Here is a 23,705-nt window from a genome sequence, read left to right as displayed (position 1 = left end):
AATGCTATGAACGAAAACCGCGTTTAGGCAGAAATATACGCCGGCAATTTTTAATGACTATCGCGGCAGGAGCTCGGCCCCACGGTTCACTTCGAACCGTCCCGTCCGCAAAGGGCTAGATAGACCATAGTTACATTCTATACGCACTAACACCTACTTCGCGGCGTGCTGTCGAATTATATGTATAGAAAAAAAAATAGCTATACAAGCTTTGTCTATGTTCGGCTGTCTAAAGGTTGACATGTTCAAAAAAATCTTTTAATTTTGCGCCGCCTCCGAAAAGGTTGAAATGTATTTAATATACTACCTAACGAGTAAATAGGTTTAATTCATATCTGTGACGTAATTGTATGATTCAGAGAAATAGAAATTACTTCATTAGGAAATAGAAATTATTTTATACTTTTTAGTGCATTTCGAAGTCGGTGTATTTTTTTTCCGAAAATTATTTTATTTTAATATCTTATCACGGACATGATTCTGAGCAATTTTGTTCATATACAAATTTCGCGGAAAGCTTTTGTTTTCGAGATATTAGCGAAAAATTGTTATTAACTTTTGAAATCAACTTCGAACGATTTTAATGTCCTTTCAATATGTTGTCAGGGGCATGGTTCCGGATAACCCTTTTCTTACGCATAATTGACGGAAAGCTTTAGTTTTCGAGATATTAGCGAAAAAAAAAATTGAAAAACGAATATCCATGTTGTCTTTTACTTAATTATGTTCATGGCATTTACGCAAACAAAAAAAAGCCCGGAAGTACTGTCTCACAGTATCCTATACAATTCTCCCCATTCCACTAAAAAGCGTGAAATAAAATAATTTTAAGAAAAAAAAAATACGCCGACTTCGAAATGCACTAAAAAGTATAAAATAATTCCTATTTCCTAATGAAGTAATTTCTATTTCATTCAATCATACAATTACGTAACAGATATGAATGAAACATATTTACTCGTTAGGTAGTATATTAAATACATTTCAACCTTTTCGGAGGCGGCGCAAAATTAAAAATACCTCAGTAAACGGGGTTGACGAATTTGAAGAACAAGAAGAAACGTATTGACGTAAATTGTGTGTTATTCAAATTGTGTTAATTTTGACCATTCAAGATGTCCAAGGAGTTTACGATGAATGAATTGAAAAAATATTTACGTGCACGAAATTTGCCAGTTTCCGGTTCAAAATCGGAGTTAATTCTCAGACTAGAAGAATTTGATAGAAATATTTGGGATATACTCGCGGCAGAGCGAGTTGCAAGAGAAGAAGAATTGAAGCGAATTGAAGAAAAGGAAAACATGCAGTCTTTGCAAGCTGATAGAGAACGATTGAGCGAATCTGGTGCTCAAGAAATAGAAAATATGAGAAGAGAATGTGATTTGTTAAGAAGGGAGTTGGAACTTCTTCGACGTGAACAATTGCTGAGAGCTCGAGCCATGGCCAGTCCGATGGGAGTTGAAAGTGTAACGGGTGGTACAAATCGAAATGCGTTGTCAGCTAATATGAGCATTCGAGCTATTGGAGATTTATTAATCGATTTTGATGGATGTGATGGAACATTTTGGAAGTGGGAGCAGCAATTACGGCTTTTACGTGAAACTTATGAACTTGACGATAAAGCAACAAGAATTTTAGTTAGTTCAAAATTGAAAGGTCGGGCAGCAAGCTGGTTTCATTCTAAGCCAGATCATTTAGTTTTAAATATTGATTCTTTGTTAAAAGAAATGAAATCAATGTTTGATCATCGGCCCAGCAAATTATTTTTAAGAAGAGAATTTGAGCGACGAGTTTGGACAGCGGAAGAAAATTTTTCGGATTATTATTATCATGACAAAATAATTTTAGGAAATCGAGTGCCGATTCCTGCTGAAGAGCTTGTCGATTATTCAATTGATGGAATTACTGATTCACGATTACAGAATCAAGCAAGAATGATGAGATTTAGATCGACAGAAGAATCATTAGAAGCTTTTGAAAAAATAACATTAAATTCAAGAGAATTTAATTTTTCTGAAAGGAAGAATAAAGTTAATCCTGATTTCGAGGAGAAATTGCCTTTGCAGAAGAAAATGGTGAGGTGCTATAATTGTTTGGAACCAAGGCATTTTTGATCTACGTGTGTAAAACCAAGGCGACAGCATGGAGCATGTTTTGAATGTGGATCGTCAATGCATCGATTGAAGGATTGTCCAAAACGACTGTCTAATCAACCAAGTGGGAGCAGTGCGAGAAAAGAAGGGAGCAGTGTGAGGAAAGAACCTGGTGCAGCGTCGTCAACGAACGTGGTTCAGCCCGTGTTACCAGCACCGTATTTATTGACCATTACTTTTGATATATTCGTTAAGAACAACCAATCTTGTAAGTATACTTTGAGTGCTATGTTGGATTCTGGATCGCCAATTAGTTTCATTAAAAACAGTTTGGTTCCGAAAGAGATACGAACTCCGTTACCAGATGAAATGTATGAATTTGTAGGGATTAATGGTTCGCGAATGGAGATATTGGGTCTTTTTGATCGAGAAGTTAAAGTAGAAGGAATTCCTGTTAAAATTAAATTTTTCGTAGTTCCAGATAAAACAATGACTTTTATGGCAATTTTGGGACGAGATTTTTCTTCGAATCCTTCGATTAAATTGTCATTTGATAACGGTTTTGTGGTATCTCGGAAGGAAAGTGATTTTGAGAATGATTTTGATTCGGCCGTTGCGCAAATTTTAAATATAGATTGTGTAAATGAACCGGTTACAATGTTAGAAAATCTTCAAATTAATTCGGAAAATGATTCAGCAGTGGTTGAACAAATTAAAGAATCTTATCGATTAGATTATTTACAGGTAAAGGAATCAAGTATTAGTATTGTTGATTTTGAAATGAACATAGTTTTAAAACATGACCAGCCAATTTCATTTAGGCCGCGGCGACTTTCTTACGCTGACAAGGAGAAATTACAGAAAATTTTGGATGATTTATTAAACAGAGGTATAATTCGTCCGAAGTGAATCGGCGTATTGTAGTCCGATTGTTTTAGTGCGAAAAAAAAAATGGTGAAACTAGATTATGTGTTGATTACCGAGAACTTAATAAAATTACGATTAAAGATAATTTTCCAAGTCAATTAATTGAAGATAATTTAGATCAGCTTAAAAATAAATGTTATTACACGACGTTAGATTTGAAGGATGGATATTATAACGTTCGGATGGCTGAACAAGCAATTAAATTCACATCTTTTGTCACGCCTCTTGGTCAATTCGAATTTTTATTTTGTCCTTTTGGTTTAACTAATGCTCCAAAAGTATTTGCACGTTTTGTTCAAAAGATATTTTGTGACTTGATTCGAGCTAAGAAAGTGCTGGTTTATTTTGATGATTTTATGATTGCAACGGAAACTCTAGAGGAACATTTAGAAATTTTGCGGGAAGTTTTTCGAACGGCAGCAAAATCTCGATTACCATTTAAATTGAATAAATGTGCTTTTGCGCAATTTGAAGTTGATTATTTAGGTTATCACGTTAGTTTTGAAGGTATTAGGCCAAGTGATAGTAATATTGAGGCTGTTCTTAATTATCCGATTCCACATAATTCAAAAGACGTTTTACGTTTTGTATCTTTGGCTAGTTATTTTCGACGATTTATACCTGGGTTTTCTATTATTGCAAAACCATTGTACGATTTAGTTAAAAAGGAAGCTAAATTTGTTCTTGGAGAAAAAGAACACAGTACTTTTGAAATGTTGAAAAAGCAATTGGCGAATAAACCAATTCTGTCAATTTATTCTCCCACAGCTGAAACCGAATTGCATTGTGATGCGAGTGCGTTAGGATTTGGTGCAATATTATTACAAAAACAAGCAGATAAATGTTTAAAACCAATTGCATATTTTAGTCAACGTACGACTCCGACAGAAGCAAAATATCATAGTTTCGAGTTGGAATGTTTGGCGGTTGTGAATGCGATTAAGCGTTTTAGAATTTATCTCAGTGGAATTCATTTTAAAATTATTACCGATTGTGATAGTTTTCGTTTAACGTTAAGTAAACAAACTATTAACCCTAGGATTTCACGTTGGGCTTTGTACCTTCAAGAGTTTGATTATGAAATACAACATAGACCGGGTAACAAAATGAGTCACGTTGACGCCTTAAGTCGTTGTAGTAGTATTTTAGTAATTCAAGGTAATTCTTTTGAGCAAACTTTATCGTTATGCCAGGATAAAGATCCTGAAATTGGGAAAATACGTGAATTATTGGAAAAGTCGGAAATGAAGCACTTTGAATTACGCGATGGATTGGTTTATAGGAAGAATAAAATGAAAAAATTATTATTTTATGTGCCGCGTTTGATGGAAGATAAAGTAATCCGTTCATGCCATGATGATTTAGGTCATGTGGGGCAGGATAAAGTAATTAGTAATATTAGCAAGTTATACTGGTTTCCGAATTTACGAGATAAAGTTAAGGAATACATTACCAATTGCCTTCGATGCATAGAATTTTCACCTCCGAATGGGAAAAGAGTGGGAGTTTTGCATAGTATTGCTAAAGGGAACGTACCGTTTGACACAATACATATTGACCATTTGGGGCCATTAGAAAAAACAGGGAAAGGGTATAAACATTTGTTAGTTGTAATTGACGGATTTACGAAATTTATTAAGTTATTTCCGTGTAAGTCTACAGGCGCCCAAGAAATAATTAAATTTCTAAAAGAATATTTTCGTGCGTATAGTAAACCTAAACGTATAATAACGGATCGTGGAACTGCATTTACTTGTACTTATTGCGGTAGGCACTCCTCGAGCAAATGGTCAAGTAGAACGATTTAATAAAGTCATTACTCCAATGATTGCAAAATTGTGTGAAACGCCTAATAAATGGGATGGAGTTTTGGAACAAGTGGAATTTACTTTAAATAACACAGTTTGTCGAGCGACGAATGATACTCCGAGTCGTTTATTATTTGGTGTTGATCAATTAGGAGATCGGAATGATTCCTTACGTTTGTGGTTGGAATCGAATGTGTGTGAAAACAGGGATTTAGAAGGAATACGTGAAAAAGCGGCAAAGAATATTAATAAAATACAAGTGGTTAATGAAAAATATTATAATAGTAAATGTAAGGATGCATTAGTGTATAATGTTGGAGATTATATTATGATTAAAAATATTGATACTTCAGCGGGCGCGAACAAAAAGTTAATACCTAAATTCAAAGGACCGTATGTAGTTGAAAAAGTGCTTGATTGTGACCGATATGTGATTGGTGATGTTGAAGCATTTCAAATAACCCAAATACCGTATCATGGTATTTTGTCTTCTGACAACATGCGGCCTTATAAAACGATTTAATTATTTAATTGTTTTGTGTTTAGTGTGTTAATTCTTGTATTTTTGTATTCGTTTGTTAAGTATTATGATTGAATGGTGAAGTAAAAAGTTTATAGTATGTTGAAGATATTAATGAAAATTTAATTAATTAATTTATGTTAAAAGGAATTTAGTTGCGTTTCGATTAGCCGGGACGGCTAATATTGTCAGAATGGCCGAACTGTAGGCATTTATTGGTTTAATATTATTTGTAAGACCCGTTATATGGTTATTATAATTCTCTGAAGTGTGAATGGAGTGAATGAAGGTGTTGCAAGTGGAGACGAATGATCGTTGGAAACGTATGAATGCCGTTAATGTTCAATTGATTTGTTATCAGTCCTTTGCCATCCTTGAATTGTAAAAAGACGTGTTTAAAAGATTGAATAAAATATTTTAAAAATTGTCCCATTAAATAAATGTTTAAAGTAGTAAAGTAGTTGGAAGTGCTATACCATACAGATTTCAAGAATAATATCTTCACAAATTTTGTAATTTAAAATAAGGAACGTGTAAACCGGTTATTTGGCGTTTTGGTACAGTTAATGTTAAAATACTATGATAAAAGTGAAACGTTTTTTTTCGATGTAATTATCGAGCATTTCACGCAGTAATATTACACTACTGGAACAGAAGACTAACGCATTTTAATAACGGTGAATATTGAATAGTTAAAATAACTAACAAAAGCAAATGACACTTCTTCAATTTCAAGGTAGAATGCCTCTATTGGTAGTTTATGTTAGTGTGGGTACTACACCGCTGGCCAAAATTAACGCACAATTTTCCTTAGCCGTTTCTTTCTTTACGTTCTGTTGGAGGTAGGACTTTGAAATTTTGAAGATAGGTAGGCCCATTGCCACCCCCTTGCGGTATCGGCGACCCCTTGAATGCTAGGGGGTCGAAAAACTGAAAAAAAAGGCTCTAAATTCGACAGAAAAAAAAAATCCGAAATTTTTTTACAGAATGAGGTTCTTTAGGTTGCGGCCTTTCCGAAAATGCCCGGCTCAACCGCCTGCGACACCCCCAACACCTCCCTAATTTTCCGCCCCTTCCAAAGGGGCGGTTGTTTCGATTTTGCTCAAACTTTTACTGAAGCTTCCTCTCGATCCTAGTTATACCTGGTAAAAGTTTGGTCGCGTTTGCACCATCCCCTTGGTCGCTACACGCTGTCAAAAAACCACCTCTTGCTGTTTTTTCACTTGTTACGAGCCGGAGGGGTCACAGCCGCATGGCTGGGGGCTGTATTTTGGTAAAGGTAGTGTTACTAGGCTACCTCAGGTTTGTTAATCAACCTGAGCGCCAAAGGAAAGTAGACGCGGGGACGAACCGACGTATGGCTAACGCCGGGAGCCCCAGGAGGTTGGCTATGGTGAATGAACCGACGTATGGCTAACGCTGGGTGTCACAGGAAAGGTTAAGACGCGAGGACGAACCGACGCGACGCCGCGAAGGTACCCTGTCACCGTCGTGTCGGCCGAGACGAGCGCCGGCGGCGCGCCCGAGTGGAAAGCAAACCCTCGGGCACTTCTTCGAGGGGCGGGAATGTCAACCGGAAGCGCTCGGAACGATAGGATTACCAGCCGCTCAAAAAGACACAACGAAAAATCACAGCATTCCACATGCTAACACATAACAGACAATTTTTCAAACTCATTTGGTTCACATTTCCAGCAGTTTTGATGGTTTCTTTTTGGACAGGTATCTTCGGTAAAAGTTTGAGTAAAATCGAAAAAACCGCCCCTTTGGAAGGGGCGGAAAATTAGGGAGGGGTTAGGGGTGTCGCAGGCGGTTGAGCCGGGCATTTTCGAAAAGGCCGCAACCTAAAGAACCTCATTCTGTAAAAAAATTTCGGATTTTTTTTTTCTGTCATATTTAGAGCATTTTTTTTCAGTTTTTCGACCCCCTAGCATTCAAGTGGTCGCCGATACCGCAAGGGGGTGGCAGACAACAATGGCACTCCTGGAGCATTAAGATAACCCATGGGCCTACCTATCCTCAAAATTTCAAAGTCCTACCTCCAACAGAACATAAAGAAATGGCTAAAGAAAGTGGTGCGTTAATTTTGGCCAGCAGTGTAGATGTAAGAAATTGTAGAAGGCTATTAGATCAAAACTATTGTTACCTTTCATTTTTCCCTGTACTTTTGTCACTAATTCAAAATACTATTTGCGTAAACGGTTAACCGTGGTATTGCAAATGTTGCAAACCTTTTTCATTTTGTACAAGTAAATCAGTAATAATTAGTATCTGTCAGAATTTTTCTAAGAAATTTATAAGAAATTTTATAAGAAGAATTTATTAAGAAATTAACTCATTGGCAATGTAGTAATTTGTGATAACTTTGTTGCGCGTTTTCAATCTAATTTTTGGTCGTTTCGAATGTCCCTGGTAGCTAATTTACACAAAACTTGCAAGTGTTGAGGAGTAGATAGAATAGACCCCAAATATAGAATATTAGTTTTATCACAGACTATAATATCGAATGTCTCCCGTAGCCGAATGATGTGTTCAGAGAAAATGCGTGGCAGGTAGGTTGGACATCAAATATGGAATATTAGCTTCATTATACTATTAATTTTTAATATTATACTGAACATTTTTAATTAATATTGTAGGAACTAATAGTCTGATAAAGCTAATGTTTTATATGTATGTCGGGTTCATTCTCTTTTTTTGGATATTTTGTGTCGATCATTAGGGTCATTTGTATTTATACTCCACTTTTCAAGTAAATAAATCTTCAATGAACATTATGTATTAATTTACAAAGTATATAATTAACACTAGATTGCCCAAGGAAGTCATTTTGACTGCTTTTTAATTTCAATTAGAAAAACAATTATGTATACATATAATGACACAATTTCTTAGAATTTTGTGACTTTTTGTACAACATATAAATGTGTTTATTAATAATTGTAGTTACCTCCCCCCTCCTTCATTTCCGGTATATATTGTATATGTGTTATACTTATATTGCCCAAAGCAGTCATTTTGACTGCTTGGGAAATTTAAAATAATCAAATGATTCTTATTATTGAATTGAGTAAATTTCTTATATGACCAGTTCGGCTCTGTACTGAAATAACAGTTTTCATTTTTTTCGATTACCGTCACATGATAAATTGTCGATTTGGGCGTATAGCTGATAAGTTGCAGTTGCTCAATAAGCTAAAGTAGTACTTGTTATTCGAATCTTTATGCAGTGATACTTGTTGTAACAAGTTGTTTATTTTATGTCTTTTACGCCCTAAATTCATGAAAGAAATGTTGAATAGAAGTGAATTATTGGAAAAGCTAACGGAAATAAGTGAAGAGTGCTCCAATGTAGAATCAGATGCAACAATTCTGAACTATCATCTGAAGATGAAGCGGATTATATTCAAAGTGAAACAACTGACACTGAAGATAGCGATGAAGAGTCGATCACCAATGATGAAAATGAAAGTGTCATCAATGTGCTGCCTCGCGCACGTTTATTCAAAAGAAATTAATCTTTTGAATAATATTTGGAAATGAGTCCGAACGAATGACTCGGAAAGCCGTCCTAAACAGTTGATTTGTAAAAATTACCAAATCCGTAACGAATAGTTTTCGTAAAATTTCTAAGTCCGACTTACAAGGAAAGGCACGCAAGTGTCCCCCTCCGATTTTGATGAAACTTCGTAGGTTTGTTAAGCAGGCAAAAATAAGGGACACGTATTTTTTTTTATCGGCTGAGACGCGGGTTTAAGGGGTGAAACGAGCCCTTAAAGTTTCGACCCCTTTTGGCTATCTCGAAAACCATACGAGATACATTAAGTCTTCTAATAGGAAAGTTGTAAGGTTTCTAGCGTATAATAACAGGATGTTAAGGAATTTTGCAAAATACAATTTGTTTATAACAAAAAGTTTTTCATAACCCTATTTTACAATTTATTCAAATTTGTATAATGACAAAAACTGTAGGGAATTTTATTACAAATCCATTGGTATATATATATATATATATATATATATATACGAGTATACAGGGTGTCCGCGCCAAAGTGTTACAGCGTGATATCTCATGAACTATTGATGTCACGAAAAAGTGCTTATATGGAAATTGCAGGGTAAAAGAGGCCCTATGTTTTGGCAGAAGCAAAATTTTTTTATTGTTATTAATGTAAAAGATATGATGGTGAAGTTTCGTTTTTTTAAATGGAACTATAATTTTTTCTCGATCAGGCGATAGTGCTTTTCAAGACGAATTCATCAAGGTTTTATGTACTTACCCGATTTTTATTAGTTTTCGAGATATAACGCTTAGAAATTTACTGATTTTCAGCAGTGACATCTCGGTTTGACGAGTAAGTCATAAAAACGTTCTTATTGTTACGGTAAGTGCCGCTGGTTTGACTCTGCCTGCCGAAACAGATAGGCGGGGTGTATGGTCAAAATGGCAGGTCCGAAGAGTAAGTAACGTGAAAAGTATTGTCCATTACGGTTTAAGTTTTCCGTATCGAAGATGATATTAATTGTAATTTGGAAGGTTGGGACATTTATTTAAATGTTTCAGTACAAGGTAGGTATAAAGACAATTTAACAAAAAATAATATGCAAAAAATTTATTCCACGTGCTTTCCGCTATTTGAAATACAAGTTTGTATACGTTTTACAAATTCGTTCTCGACGTTTTCCATAATTTCGCACGGGATATTTACGCATGCATTGTGTATTCTATTTTTCAAGTCAGTTATATTGTTATTCCGACGTTATACCGACGTTATACCGACAGTATCGATACATTTGTTCACGACGACGATCGGCCGTCATATTTCGAAGCTTTTGCTCATGCTTTCGCGCACCCGGTCTATGCGCGCTCTCATTGGTCAGTGTTTTTTGCTAATAACTCGAAAATGGAGCCTCAACCAATATTTTGGCAAAGGAAAAAGTTGTTCAGAATTGCCCCACCTACCACCCCTTTTCGGGTCCTACACTAATTGCGGGACACCCTGTATATGATAAAAATCTGAGGAATTGTAGGAGGCAATATCGTATATATATATATACCAATGGATTTGTAATAAAATTCCCTACAGTTTTTGTCATTATACAAATTTGAATAAATTGTAAAATAGGGTTATGAAAAACTTTTTGTTATAAACAAATTGTATTTTGCAAAATTCCTTAACATCCTGTTATTATACGCTAGAAACCTTACAACTTTCCTATTAGAAGACTTAATGTATCTCGTATGGTTTTCGAGATAGCCAAAAGGGGTCGAAACTTTAAGGGCTCGTTTCACCCCTTAAACCCGCGTCTCAGCCGATAAAAAAAAATACGTGTCCCTTATTTTTGCCTGCTTAACAAACCTACGAAGTTTCATCAAAATCGGAGGGGGACACTTGCGTGCCTTTCCTTGTAAGTGTCCTAGCCTTTTACAGTAGTTACAAGTCTGTAAATCACGCCTGTCAGTTGGTCTATCTTTACGGTCCTTATTATTAATGACGTTTCGTGGTATATTTTTTGTATCACTTTGCGGTTCAAATTGGCGCTTCATCGTTTCGCGAGTCATTTATTGTAATTCGGAAGTTTGTGCGATCGCGATAGCCTGTCGCGTATTCCATATGTAGCCCTAATAGGAATTTGCGGAGTCCCTGTTTCCTTTAGTATTCGGCATATGTTATTTTGTTTTCTACTGATTCCTCTGAATTTACCGTATAGCTTAGTACTTTATTCTAAATTTTCAAAAATCGATTAGCATATTGCGTTATAGTCTCATTTCGATTTTGAAAGCATCGCGACCTACTATTTTGCCATACTTCGACGAGTTGCGTACTAACGTATTATACATTAATTGAAGTGCTTCGAAGAATTCATTGTACGTGTTCGTGGTGTACGCTTCTATTTCGCGCACTACCGTACTTATTATTCTTTTCGCTTTTATTAAACGGAGGAAATAATTTTGTTTCTTGCGTGGTACTAATCTTCTTACTTCGTCGATTTCGGCTATAAATGCCTCTAAACTTTGTGATTTTCCGTCGAAGTCTCGTATTACTTCAATGGCTTCTTTAGGTGTTTGAATCTCTTCATCGTCGGTTGTGACCGATGGATGTCTACTACTTTTAGTCTCTCTAGCTACTTCTGTTATTGCTTCTACTGCATTGTGTATTTCGCCTAGATCAAGGTTATTGGTTGCCATTTTGTATAAGTAGTAAATTGGAACGTACTTACAGTTGCTTTTCCTAGTGGTTGTTCCTCCGTTATGTTTACGGGGTAGTTAGTATCTGTTGTTTCTGGTCAGCTACTTGTATTTCCTCTCGTGGCGATACTGGAATAATCCCACCGCTGCCACCAATTTTATTAATGTCACGTCCTCAATGAAAAACACAGTTTTTTATAAAGAAATGATTTACGTTGAAAACACTTCAACGACAAATACCACTTTTTATTTATTAATTATTTTTAAAATTTCTACTTTAACACACTCCTAATTACAGATACTTAAACTACCGCTAGTCAGTAAATTAATCGGTGTGACTGTTATTTAGCGTATAATTATTATTAGTTGTCGCACCGCTGCGCGTTCGCTCTATTGTATATGTATAATATTAATTTTTAACATATTTTTTAAACAAACAAATTTTTCCAAAAACCACGTACACCATATCATGGGCCTTTCAGAATAAAAAAATTTGCATTTTAAATTTTTTACCTAGAGTTTTCGAGATTTTGTGAAAATAGCTTCTTCAGTCCCAAATTCAAGGGTTATTTTCACAACTTCAAATTGGATATTTAAGTTCTGTAACATATAAAAATTTTATCAAAATCAGCGTATTACTTTTGGGTGATTCCCTTATTAGTATGAATTCTTACATAATATAATATAATTTATACAATTAAATATAATATATATAGGACACATTTGATGTTTATTTTATTCAAAAATAAATTTCCTAGTCTCACTTTGAGTATATTTAATATAACGAGTGTAGCCTTATAGTAATAAAAGTTCAACTATCTCTATGAAGTTCTAAATATTATCACATATCCTTAAAATACTTCGTTACATATTTACTTATCAAAAGTAAGAAAAATTCGTGTGCACCAAAACATTTAAATGCTCGAAATTTGGTAATTATTCTAATAATAAGCCGTTAACTGACAGGATACAAATACTGTTTTAAATCACTATAAATTGATTCCTTAATTAACTGTGCATATACGCAAACAACTTTTGGAATAATAAAGAATAAAATAATTTGTCATAGGAAGCAAATCACATAATAAACGTTATTTTATCCGATGAGCTTTTAAGTAGGAATTTAATGATTGATGACGAATATATGAACACAAATGCTTTTACAGATTGCTTTTACAGATGTTCCATGGGCATCAGTGATAACCGAACATTTTAACAGGATTATGAAAAATGTACGAGATAATGATTGCCTTTATAAATATCTATTAAGAAGCCGAATTTATAATGTCAAAATCGAAAAGTGTCTCGAATGAAGCTATTAATAAGATTTTGGGTAAAAAAGTTTGGCCTTCTCTTATCTCTCAAAATAATGGCAATAACGCGGAAGAATTACGATTAAATCAGATGATCAACCTATCTTCTGAAAGATTACGACGTGAACGCAATTACTCCCGAGATATAGGAGTAAGTGTTTATTAATTTAAAAATTATTTATTTTTACCAGGCAAATAAGTATAATTAACACGTTAAGCGTCATAATAAAAATAAAGTAGAAATACAAACTGTAATTACAATACATTACGAAGAGTCAATTTTCAAATTTGTTTTGAATTTGTTTCTCTTATGTAACATTTAATGTAACGTTTGTTATTCGTATATATACATCATATGTTATTAACTTGATCAGCTAATATGCTTTTGCCCCAAGCTATGTGTTTACGGAAGTTTTACATTTGATCTTTCAAATCTCCAACTTTATTATTAAATTTCCAAATTTAAATATTACCATTTTTATACTTAAAAATATAGAAAATTTTAAACCTTCAAAAACTCGAATTCAGAAATTTTCAACTTGAATGTTTTTCATATTTTTTAATTTACAAACTTTTAAATTTTTGAGTGCAAAAATGTGAAAATATACAAAATCACAAATTTCTTAGTTAAAGAATTTAAAAATATATAAAATTATAAATTTAAAAACTAAAAATTTATCAATGGTTACAGGCAATCCATAACGATACGAAGAAGAACATCAGATGTACTTGTCGTTAAAGTAATCTAACAGCATTGAAAATAATCTGAGTTTTTGCACCAAGTCCTGTAATCTCAGGGAAGGTTTTGAGTTTAATAATATTCTTCAAAACTTTTTTCTCTTTTCTGCTATTAATCATTTCATCATGTATACCTTAAAGAGACATTGAATACTAATGAAGTTCACGACAGTTAACGTGTTAATTATTGTATTTATTTTGTCACTATGTAAATTACATGCATATCATGTTAACTTTATGTTAACTTTTTGTTCACAGGTCACAGAAAGTTTTTATTGCGCAATTGGCCCTATTTTAAGCATCGCTCAACTATTTGGTGTATTTCCAGTAGCAGGAATTCGATCGTCATCACCTTCAAAACTTCGGTTTAAGCCACTTTCGTTTCTTGTCATTTATTCAGTTTTCGTTATTATAATGCTACTTTTTACAACAATCATATCAGTGATTCATACGTTTAAGGTTTTAAATGCTGAAACATTTCAAAGAGATGGTAAGTAATATTACTCTGTTGGACACTATTTATATATCTATGAATGAACAATTTGAATTAACATAAAAATTTATGAAACTCTTTGTTTAATCAGAGTTTCTTTATATTACTCGTATTCGTTGTTAGAATATATTTATACTTTATTTTTTACTTTCTTTATAAATTATTTTGTAGAAAAAATATGAAAATAAATTAAAACTTGTTTATCACAAAGAAAATAGTCTTTATCTTTTGCAGTTTGTGGTACTCGTACGATTATTACACTCTAAACAAAAATTTGTATCAAAGATTATGCTCGCGTTGTTAGTTAAGAAATGTTTTGTTTAATCCATTCATAACGTTATCAGGTTTTAAAAAATACAGTAAAAATATAGTACAAACATCGAATAAAATTCATTCATTAGGATTAATTTAATTTCGTTAAATTAAGTTACACCTATATTTTGTATTTATCACTTTTATTTTTAATTATATATTTATGTGGATATCAATATTTATTACGTCTTTGATATTTCAATGTGGCAGTTGTGCAAATCATCAATATAGCTTTGTCGTGATCGTTCGCCATTCGTTATAAATGGGTTAACTTGTTAATACTACAGATATCTACATACTACTAAAAATTTACTACATATCTTTTTAAAATGAATAATCTTACTTAATGAAATCTTCGTGAATGGACTTTGTTACGTTGAAAGCTTTGAGAATCATAAACGAAGCTACGCCAGCAGGGCTAAAAAAAAAGAAGGAAATACAAATTTTAAAGTTATGAGACAATTATTTTGCAAAATAATAATATGAGTTACTGAAAAAAGTAAAACTATCTGCGTATAAATAGTGCCAAAATTTTTATATTTTTATTTCATAATATTTGTAAAGTTTTTATTAAACCGATTATTAATGATTACTAAAAATATTTAAAATAAATACTAAATGAATACTTCGTTTTCGATTCTTACACTCATTTATACAGGGTCTGGCCGGAGGGGTGGTACAACCAAACTGGAGATGATTATCTGTGTAAAAATAAATCGGAAAAAAAGAATAACATTTTTTCGTTTAACGCTTCGTTTTCGAGACAATCGAATTTGGAAATTCTATTCAGTACGCGTGCACTGCACTGTCTGTCTAGCAAGTCATTGTTCGCTATAAGTTTTGTTATGCATTCTAAGGTTGACGTTTCTAATGTTTACATCTTTTTTTTAACCATATCACTTTCTTCTACTTTTATTCTGCTTTTATCAGGCGAGCTGTGACAATGTCTAGTTTCAATAACCGCAAATATGTCGATATGATAAAAGATTTTATCAATCTTTATAGGAAACAACTTTCAAATCGTCGGATAAAAGAATGATACACAGGGAAGATCAAACATTAATTGAATGTGGTTCTTTTCACAATTACCATAAATCTGGTAGCAGTAGAAGATCCCTAAATTTAGAAACAGAAGTTGTTAATACCGTTGCTAATAATCCTAACATAAGTTATGAAAACTTAGTGCGCATCATAATACCAGTACCCGAACTATTAGTCATAATAAATAATATCAACATTAATATTAACATTTCTTATTTATAATACATATTTAAACTTAAGGCTGGTATAGCTCACGCATGCTGGATAGAATTTTCGAACTTGATTCTCTCGAAAATGAAGCGATAAACGAAAAAATGTTATTCTTTTTTTTTTGACTTATTTTTATATGTAATATCACGTCCTGCTCGGTTGTACCACCCGTCTGGCCACACTCTGTATACACGGTGTCCCATGCGCAGTAAATCCTCCCACAGTGCAAAATGTCTCTTCCTGCACCTATCGCTCGAGCTAGACAAAATGTTAATACGGCAGTATAATTTTTTAATTTTTACTTTTTTTTACTACATTTTTATATATACTTTTTTTAATTAAACTAAATTATTTTTTAGCAATGTTGGCCATAAAAGCCTATGTTCCTTGCGTTTATTAAAATTTTGTACGTACAAAAATTCTCTATTTAAAGACGATAACAATTTTAAAACAAAAGCTTCCAATTATCTCCTTTAATTCCGCAGATATTCCCAAAAGTATGATTACAGCCCTTAACTTTGAGAGCTATTTTCATTCCTTCAATGTGAACGATGGCCGATAAAAAAATACGTGTCATATATTTTCTTGAGAACTATCTTTCACATAAGTTTCATTAAAATCGGTGTGTCCCGGTTCGATATGTGTCCTTGCTAGATTGGCGAACCAGCGACAGCTCGCTTTTGCCGCCGCCGACAAAGGCGAGTCGTGGCGAGTAAAGGACAGCCCCTGGGTTTCAATTTTCAATTGGGTTTCAATTGCATTGTGAGAAGTATTACTGTATATTTTTAATACAAAAGCATTAACGATAAAGAAAATTTCTATCCATTTTAGCATAGAGAACCTGGAGTTTTCAGGTTGTGGATTATTTTTGAGACATCCTAAAATATACTGTGTAATATAATTTCATCATATGGTGTTGCAAACAAGTAACAAAGAATAATATTCCCACAAAGTCCATGTATTTTGTTAAACTTAAATAAATAGCAAAGGATATAGCTAAATAAGGAGGTCAAAAATGCCTTTAGATCAAATTAATTAATGAAAGTGTTAGTTAATAGATCGTTAGAAGGAAAAAATTGTTACCAAGTATAAAGCTGCTACTCCTACTTGAAAGGTAATTACAAAGTGAAACATAATTTGCAGTTTAAGCTTTATATCTTTTGTTGTCCCGTACGGAAAATTTTGAAAAAAATCAAGGATATTTCGCTCTATGACGTACGTTGCGTTTCGTCCTGTAAGTACTTTTCAAGTAGAGGTATCGGTTTGATACTTGGCAAAAATGATATCCTTCAACGATCAATTAAGTAATATATTCATTGATAAATTTGGTCTAAAGGCATGTTTAATCCCTTTATCCGACTATACCATTTTATAACTAACGAACGTGTTTAAAATTTCTCTTATCTTTTGTAATCACAAATTTTTGTTATACATTTTCGAAACATTGCAAATTTACAATTTTATATAATTTCTTCTTGGATTAATTGATTGGTTAGATAAATTTATTCGTTTCTTGTTATTTTGCTATTAGTCTTATTCATGAAAATTCAAAAATACATGTTCAAACATTAGCAAATCATGTGACGAAACTCCAAAGCATTATTAAATAACCGAAAAATTACCAATGTTTGCAATGTAGTTTTAGGCTTATTTTAAGTGGCGAAATTTCTATCTTGCGACTTTGTAGTTAGATTTTTTAAAGACACTTTTTTGTTATTAATCGGAGAAGATAACTAAAATTTGTTTTTTTTCAAGTTTTACAAATTTTAATTCCATGAAGTTTGCGTTGATTGCATCGCAATAGTCGAATTTAAAATTTGAATTGTATAAGTAAATACAATAAATGAAATAATATTGACAAAAAAGTCAGTTGTACAGCCATCATTTTTAATATAATATTCATACAAAGTAAGTAAAGTATGCCAATAATACAAAATAAGAAATAAATTAGTACTTTTCGAGTCAATCATTCTATGTAAAGTATTGATGGAGAATGCACCTGTCTCTGTTTTAAGGCTTCATTTTAGAAGTTATACGATAAATCAGTTTCATTCGTCCTAATGTAAAATCCTATTATATCCTTCTTTAATATTTAATTTGATTAAAAAAATTTTGCATAACTTTCTCACGTCATAATTAATAATGTACTCTTAGCAAATGCTTTTTCTATATTTTACACATATGTATGACGTTATGATTATAAATTGAATTATTTACGTATAAGTACGTTTATTTTGTTTAAAATTTCACTAGTGTATAGATATTACTATTTATGTTCCATTGAATTTTTAAAAGATTTCATAATATAGTGATTTTTCGGTATAACTGCTTTAACAATTTTTGTTCCAATGTGATTTAATGTGAACTTATCAGAAGGCAAGTTACATCTTTACAAATCAAAAGTTGACATATTATTTTTCCTCTACATTTTATTACACATTGAATCATCAATTTCTTTACAACTGTTTCATATTTTGTCGCTTTTGGTAATACACAAATTAAATTTATCGGTTTGTTAGTTAAAATTCTGACTCGTGCTACTAAAATGTTGCTTTTTATTTAGAATGGAGTATAATCGTTCTTTTTCAGTATCTTTCATGCAACTACAGTGTATCAATTGATTCGAGGAATAACTGTATTTTTTAATAAACCGTTTTCGTGTAAAACAAAATTTTATTTATACATATCGTGACAGCTGAACAAAGATTTGAATAATGTATAATATAAATTATTGCTTTATAGTATAAAATAATTAAAATATAATCATTTTATAATGTAAAATAATTTTATAGCATAAAATGATATAGTTCATAAATCATTGATACGGCGAATAAAATTACCGTATGTGCCACCTTTTGCATACGAGTTATAGATTCGCGACTACTTTTTTACAATATGTCCCGTATCTTAGTGCACCTGTTAATATTCTGAATGAAATAATATTTCGATCGATAGTTATAGGGGACGAAATGGAACTTTACTGAACACCTATGTATTTTGCAATTTTTTTCTTTGCTCGTGTCACATGCGATAAAGAATGACAAGATAAAATGAATGACATAATATTATATTTCAGGTGGCATAGGAGCAGCAACAGTTGGTGCAGTATTCTATGGGAACAGTCTGCTGGGCACAATTTTATTTTTCTGGCTGTCATTCCGTTGGAGATCTCTTCAATGCGAATGGAGAGCTATGGAACGATATATAGACAGGTCGATATCACAATTGTTTCTGAGTACAAAACATGGTGCTAATCGCGTTGTTTGCGGTATATCAGTGTACACGCAAGCATAGGTGCCTACCAATCATCGTTGTATTTGAAAGCTAGGATAATTAGTTTACTTTGGTGTGAACGCGACAATACATCGTAAATTGCGACCTCTTTTTTACAGTATTACATCATTTATTGTATAGCTGCTTAATCACTCATAAAGTAAATGTTCCCATCCCATTCCATAATGAAAGGTGTGGCAGAAAAGTAATAAGACTGATGATTTAAACTAGAAATTTTATTTTTTTTATAGATCAAAGTTGTTTCCTTCAAAATAGTTCCCTTGTGCATATGCACACCGACGAAGGTGTTGTTTTTATTTTTCGCGTTAGTGATGAGGGTTTTTGGCACGCCTCCCAACTTACTGGTTACGCTCTTCTGGATACTATCTAAAATTCACAAGAAATTGATAAAATTCAGAAATTCACAATCAAACTTTTTATAAAGAGGTTCTTAGAAGGCTCAGGTAGGGTGCCTCGCATGCTACCACGCATTATATGCGGTACTATTGTACCACAACAATGTTTAACAACACTTCGCAATTTCCTAATTAAATTTTAGATAGAAATTTCCAGTCTTCCCATTCGTTGTAAATCACAGTTGTTGTAACTCATTTTTATTTCTTTCACACAAAATAGCTTGAAAAGACACAATTTTGGTAGTTTGAATAACATTTAGAAAAATGTAACCCATGGCTACAAAACTTGTCAGTATGAGAAGTGAAAACTTGGTTAGTAATTACTTAAGGGAATTAATTTGAATGGGATTTGTTTGGGATTTGGATTATTTGTCTACCTTAAAAGTATAAGAAGTGTCCGGAAAGACATAACAATTTTTGGTAATATAACATTGCAAAATTTACTTTCCGATTTATTTTTCTTATATCCTTATTAATTGTGATAAAAAATGGATTTAATTACTGCAGAAAGAAAGACTTACACTTGACAATTTCTTATATTGATTTAAAAAAATTAGTGACCACTTTTCAAATTTTCTTTCCGTTTCTACAAAATATATATTCTATAAAATATGTCTTATCTGTAATATCTTTCATTCGTGACAAATTGTGTAAGAAGCACGTTTCTTACTTTCTGCCATTTAGTTATCCCTAGTCAAGTTAAAACTTGATACAAATTATCTTTTTAACCGACTTCGAAAAAGGAGGAGGTTACTCAATTCGATCAGTATATTTTTTTTTCTGGATGGACCGATCGGAACGAAACCTTTTGCATCTGGTAGGTTCTGACTCCCCATTGGTACCATTACCAAAAATTTTTTCATTTTTTAGTTACAAAGGATTATTGTTGCAAAAAGAATTGAAAAACGAATATCCATGTTGTCTTTTACTTAATTATGCTCATGGCATTTAAGCAGACAAAAAAAAAAGCCCGGAAGAACTGTCTCTCAGTATCCTATACAATTCTCCCCATTCCACTAAAAAGCGTGAAATAAAATAATTTTAAGAAAAAAAAATACACCGACTTCGAAATGCACTAAAAAGTATAAAATAATTTCTATTTCATTCAATCATACAATTACGTAACAGATATGAATGAAACCTATTTACTCGTTAGGTAGTATATTAAATACATTTCAACCTTTTCGGAGGCGGCGCAAAATTAAAAATACCTCAGTAAACGTTGCTGCCAATAACCAGTTGATTTTGGTATGGCGTATTGGAAATTAATAATCCTGAGGAAGAATACGAACCATTATAGATATATCTGGTAATATACGTAAATGTAACGACTGCATCTTCATTTCGCAATGTTTCTGATATAAATGAAATTGAATCGACTTCGTTCGCATGTGGAAGCCATGGATCTAAGAACCTATAAACGGAGCCCTCGACACGGGAATTACCAAATTTGCGGCAGATGGGCTCTATCTTTATATTGTAGTATATGCGGCGATCGAGTCTTTCCGTCGCATACTCTATGAATCTAGATTCCAGATAGACCATAGTTACATTCTATACGCACTAACACTTACTTCGCGGCGTGCTGTCGAGTTATATGTATAGAAAAAAAAATAGCTATACAAGCTTTGCCTATGTTCGGCTGTCCAAAGGTTGACATGTTCAAGAAAATCTTTTAATTTTGCGCCGCCTCCGAAAAGTTTGAGATGTATTTAATATACTACCTAACGAGTAAATAGGTTCTATTCATACGAGGTGTGACACAAAAGTAACGAGACTAGTCCAATAAATCATTCTACCTGCAGAATCAGTTCTCCGTGACATTATCACCTTCAAAGTAGTCCCCTTCAGCATTCACACACTTATGCATTCGGCGCTGCTATTGCTGGTAACAATTCTGGAACGAGGTTTTTGGAAGTCCTTTCGGACGATTCTCCGTTTTTGCCTGAACCTCTTCAACTGAGGTGAAATGGGTTCCCTTTAAGCAAAATTTAACTTTACGTGTGAGCGGGTGCTTTGTCCCGGAGCAATAGCCATCCATCGCTTCACAACTGTGGCCTTTTTTTCCTAATTTTTTCACGAAGTCTTTTTAGTATTTCAATGTAATAGTGTTAGTTAACAGTCTGACCACTGGGAAACCACTCAATCATTACAATTCCATTAATGTCGAATTTTGATTTTGACATGCGTTCTTTTTTGGATTTTGGGGATCCTGAAGACTTCCATTGCATCGACTGGCGCTTACTTTGTGAGTCATAGGTAAAAATACATGTCTCATCACATGTTACAAAAGATTTCAACAAATTTTACAAGAAACTTGATGTTTATTCGCTGTTCGGTTTTTACGTTAGACATTTTTCCGGCAGAATGCAGTTGCACGTGTTCACTAAATAACGCAATATTTCCAAATGGTATGACTGATTCAATCGAAATTGGCAACATGGATAGAGGAGGTATGTGGGATGATGCCACAAAAACAATTGCTGCTAATTCCATTGTTTTTTCAAGTTACAGACCTAGTCTCGTTACTTTTGTGTCACACCTCGTATCTATGACGTAATTGTATGATTGAATGAAATAGAAATTATTTTATACTTTTTAGTGCATTTCGAAGTCGATGTATTTTTTTTCTTAAAATTACTTTATCTTGATAAGGTATCGAATAATATATCACTCGTCGCATTTGATTTAAGGGCACTTATCCAACTATACCCTTTCATCGAAATCGGTTAACGTAGTTACGAGCTATAAACAGTTCAGACTAGGGACATTCCATGTCAAATCGATCACTTTTGGAAGTCACCATCTCCGATTTTGCTCTAATCGAAATATGTCGTAGTCCATGTGAAATTAAGGGAAGTTTAAATCAACATTTTGCCGGTTTCGAATTTGTTAAGGAATGGCAAGACTTCAACGTTTGTAATTTTTGTCCATTTTGACAAAAATAGGGTTCACTTAGGAATTTTTTCTCAGAAACTACTCAGCCGATTTAGCTAAATTTTTTTTGTTTTATTCATGAAGGATTGGGCTAATTTAAAATATTTTGTTTAACTTTGTCAATTTCTTATAATTGAAATTTAAAAAATAAGAACGTTTTTGATTTGAAATCAAGCTGTCTTTATTTGTATGTAAGATTGATATTGGTTTTAATTCAATTTTCTCAGACGAACAAATTACAATAATGTGATTTCAAAGTAATTCTATAGTCCAACTTAATGCAAAATTAAAAGACACTTAATTTAAATTGGGATAAAAATTTGAAAAAATTTTCTAATATACCTAGAAAACTAAAGGTAAGTGATGATAACATTTATAAGAGAAAACATTTTTCACTTTTCGAAATTGATGGGAAGAACTTTTTGTAAATTAACATTTTATCTAATACCATTTTAGTAAGAATGGTTGTTAAAATTTTAAAGATAGTCACTGAAGTTGTTTTCTCTTTTCCGAAAACCATAGAATTTTGTATACATATACATTATAGGTAATATGTATAATACAAAAGGACATGCGTTACAAAAAGTAACATAATTCATTTTTACAAAAAATGACACATTAACTCCGTTATTTCTAAAAAATATCATATGCCATTTTTCATAGCGTGAAGTTACAGATTTTATCTACAGCTACAAAAGTTAACATAATGAATCGATTTTCACGCAATTCACGAAATATAGGATATTTCGTTTATAGTAAGAAAAAGAAGTATATTCGATAATTGGTTAGAAAAAATAATAGTACTTATGTACTGTGACGATTCCTCGCCTATTTTGTGACCTTGAAATGTGTTGTTAAGATTTCGTTTCTGATTATTTTGTCTCTATACCTACATATTGCCGCCGTATGGTCTCCGTTTTTGTGATATTCGCAAAAATAATTTTATAACTGAGTTACCCTTGGATTAATTCTCGATAATTAATTATTCTCATAATTATAAATAAAAGTTAGAAAAATGCAGCAATTCCTGTATTAAAATCACACTTCTACTATACATAACAAAACCAAAATTCGACACTACGTTATAACCTGTATGACGCTCTCATATCGTAAAATAATGGATTCTGTTATATGCCATAGTATTCGATATTTTGAGTGTGTACCACTATCTGGATCGATAAAATTCATCCTGTGGTTCACAGTCAAATGTTTATATTCTCCTTCACTGAGACAGTTAAAAAGTACCTATCGATCTAATATAATATAACTGTAGAGCCTAGTTTTATTAATTATACGAAACAAAGTTTTAGACGATCAATGCAGGACTGGTTTATTGAATAAATATTTAGTTATTCACTCGACGTTGCCAAAAATCCATTGTCAACTGGGATGACGTCCTTTATTATATTTACAGTTTTCAATTATTTTCCATCC

At 32.8% G+C, this 23,705-nt stretch overlaps 2 protein-coding genes across 3 annotated transcripts in view; both read left to right on the top strand.

The window, feature by feature from the left end:
• Positions 1–23,705, top strand: part of LOC100881792 (gustatory receptor for sugar taste 64f) — a 54,379-nt gene that overhangs the window by 8,986 nt on the left and 21,688 nt on the right. For both annotated transcript variants that reach the window (XM_003705306.3, XM_012290054.2), the window contains exons 2-4: positions 12,705–13,002; positions 13,848–14,079; positions 18,722–18,857. In XM_003705306.3, the coding sequence (XP_003705354.1) occupies positions 12,823–13,002; positions 13,848–14,079; positions 18,722–18,857 (548 nt within the window). In that variant the 5' untranslated portion in view covers positions 12,705–12,822. The remainder of the gene's footprint in view (positions 1–12,704; positions 13,003–13,847; positions 14,080–18,721; positions 18,858–23,705) is intronic.
• LOC143265294 (uncharacterized) lies at positions 1,116–8,891 on the top strand. Its single transcript, XM_076536576.1, has 5 exons — positions 1,116–2,075; positions 2,187–2,982; positions 3,102–4,405; positions 7,264–7,452; positions 8,598–8,891. The coding sequence occupies exons 1-5, from the start codon at positions 1,116–1,118 to the stop codon at positions 8,889–8,891; spliced, it is 3,543 nt and encodes a 1,180-aa protein (XP_076392691.1).

Source organism: Megachile rotundata, chromosome 10 (genome assembly GCF_050947335.1).
Source record: "Megachile rotundata isolate GNS110a chromosome 10, iyMegRotu1, whole genome shotgun sequence".
Lineage (NCBI taxonomy): Eukaryota > Metazoa > Arthropoda > Insecta > Hymenoptera > Megachilidae > Megachile > Megachile rotundata.
This window is presented reverse-complemented; position numbering and strand designations above follow the sequence as displayed.

What these genes read in the sequence shown, in the direction of transcription:
- LOC143265294 (XM_076536576.1), top strand. Translation starts at nt 1,116, where the DNA reads ATGTCCAAGGAGTTTACGATGAATGAATTGAAAAAATATTTACGTGCA. An exon ending in GGATGATTTATTAAACAGAG is followed by an intron (nt 2,983 to 3,101) that starts GTATAATTCGTC and finishes TTACGATTAAAG; the next exon opens with ATAATTTTCCAAGTCAATTA. An exon ending in GTCATGTGGGGCAGGATAAA is followed by an intron (nt 4,406 to 7,263) that starts GTAATTAGTAAT and finishes ATTTTTTTTCAG; the next exon opens with TTTTTCGACCCCCTAGCATT.